Below are 2,070 nucleotides of genomic sequence, written 5' to 3'. Positions count from 1 at the left end.
TGGGCCACCAGGTTGGGGACAACAGGTACCACCCCGCATCGGGACCCCCCCCTTCTGCCTTCCCCATGGGGACACCCCCAAATGGGGACCTCCTTCCACCTGCCCAAGGGGAGGTCCTCTCAAGGAGACCTCTTCCATGGGGGGACACATCCACCTCTCCCATGGGGACATCTCCAAATGGGGGACTTCCTTCTGTCTCTCCATGGGGGGACTTTGGGTCATCTCTGCAGATGGGGACCCTACTCAAGGGGGCTTCTTTTAGGGGGGTCCTGTTCACTTCTCCCATGGGGATGTCTCCAAATGGGGACCTCCTTCCATCTCCAAGGGGACCCCTCCAAAGGGGATCTCTTCCAGGGGGACCCCTGTTCATGGGGATGTCTCCAAATGGGGACCTGAATCCACCTCTCCCATGGGGACATCTCCAAACTGTGATCTCCTTCCATGTCCCCAAGGGGACCCCCTCTAAAGGGGATGTCTCCAAGAAGGACCCCCCTCCCTTCACCTCCCCCATGTGGACATCTCCAAATGGGGATCTCCTTCCACCTCTCCAAGGGGAGACCATTGGCCACGTCTCCAAATGGGGAACATCTCTCCCATGGGGACATCTTCCAGCAGGAGGGGACCCCTGTCCACCTCTCTTATTCGGATGTGTCCATATGGGGGATCTCCTCTGCCTCCTCCCAAGGGGATCTCTCCAACAAGAACCCTCTTCTGCCCCTCCAAATGGGACCCTCTGGTCTCTCTCAGGGGGACATCTCCAAACTGGGGAACTCCTTCCACCTCTTCATGGGGACTCCCTCCAAAGGGATTCTCCCCAAGAGGTACCTGTATCCACCTCTCCAAGGAGATCCTCTACAAATGGGGGACCTTCTCCCAAGAGACCCCGTTTACCTCTTCAAAGAGGACACCTCCAAATGGGAAGATCCCTCCTGCCCCCCCAGGAAAGGACCTTCCAAGGGGGGACCTCTAAAGAGGACCCCTCCAAGGGCTCCTTTTCCACCCTGACCCTCCGTCTCCCCCTCGCCTCCAGGCTTCCTGATCTCCAAGTGCTGCTTCCCCATCTTCAAAGCCAAGACTGGCAAAGCCAAGCGGGTCCGGACCATCTTCACCAGTGACCAACTGGCCCAGCTGGAGAAGGAGTTTGCGCGGCAGCAGTACATGGTGGGCACGGAGCGGTGCCTCCTTGCCTCCTCCCTGCACCTCACCGAAGAGCAGGTAAAGTCCCACCATGCTCCATCTCCACCTCCTCCCACCAGCAGCTCCAGGGAGGGTCCCAAACCTGGGACCTGGGCCAGGTGGGGTATGAAAAGGGTGGAGAATCACAGATGGGGAAACTGAGTCACAAAGTGGCTGTCCTGAGGCCACGTGGATGGGTTGAACTTGTGTCCAGCTTCAGGCTGGATCTTCTCCACCATTGGCAGGTCCCAGCTCAGCTCCTGGGTTCCAAGGGACAGCTTTCGATTTCACTGGGGACAGAGAGTGGCAGGACCCCTCTGTCCTGGCCAGCCATGGACTATCTGAGGCTGGGGACACCGGAGGTGCCTGAGCCGTGGGAGTTTAGGAGACCATGAGCCCATGGTCCATGGAGAAACCAAGTTCAGAACCTAAGCTTTAACCTCTTCCTAAGGTCAAAGTCTGGTTCCAAAACCGGAGGATCAAGTGGAGGAAACAAAGCCTGGAACAGCAACAAGCCAAACTGGCCAAAATGGGTTTGGCCACCCCGCAGAGGAGCCCCGACTCCCAAAGCCACCACGGTGAGGAGGACAAGGACTTCCCAGCAGAGTCGGAGGATGGCCAGGAGGACACGGTCCCCTCCCTGGGCTCAGGGACAGCACCTGCAAAGACTGTGGCAAAGAGCTGCTGAGTCGTCCCTTCGAGGGTGGCTTTTCCGCGTGTATTATATGGATGTATCATAGCTGGCAACGAGCCTATCTAATATATACTGGGTACCGATTATTTTTGCTGTGCGAAAATAAATTATTTATGCAATTCTTGGGCTCCTTTTTGCAGGAGAAGGAGGAGGAACAAATGCCTGCAGTGGCAGCGAGCAGAGAGTAGACTGACATGAGA

At 57.1% G+C, this 2,070-nt stretch overlaps 1 protein-coding gene across 1 annotated transcript; it reads left to right on the top strand.

Annotated features, from left to right (window-relative positions):
* Positions 1-1,030: 1,030 nt before the first annotated feature.
* LOC104459829 (homeobox protein notochord-like) lies at positions 1,031-1,754 on the top strand (the record flags this gene model as incomplete). Its single annotated transcript, XM_010075502.1, is given in 3 exon segments — positions 1,031-1,215; positions 1,628-1,711; positions 1,714-1,754. Coding segments are annotated over 3 exon segments (310 nt in total), but the record flags the coding sequence as incomplete, so codon positions are not given.
* Between the last annotated feature and the right edge of the window lie 316 nt (positions 1,755-2,070).

This window comes from Pterocles gutturalis, unplaced genomic scaffold (genome assembly GCF_000699245.1).
Source record: "Pterocles gutturalis isolate BGI_N339 unplaced genomic scaffold, ASM69924v1 scaffold39586, whole genome shotgun sequence".
In the NCBI taxonomy this organism is placed as follows: Eukaryota; Metazoa; Chordata; class Aves; order Pterocliformes; family Pteroclidae; genus Pterocles; species Pterocles gutturalis.
This window is presented reverse-complemented; position numbering and strand designations above follow the sequence as displayed.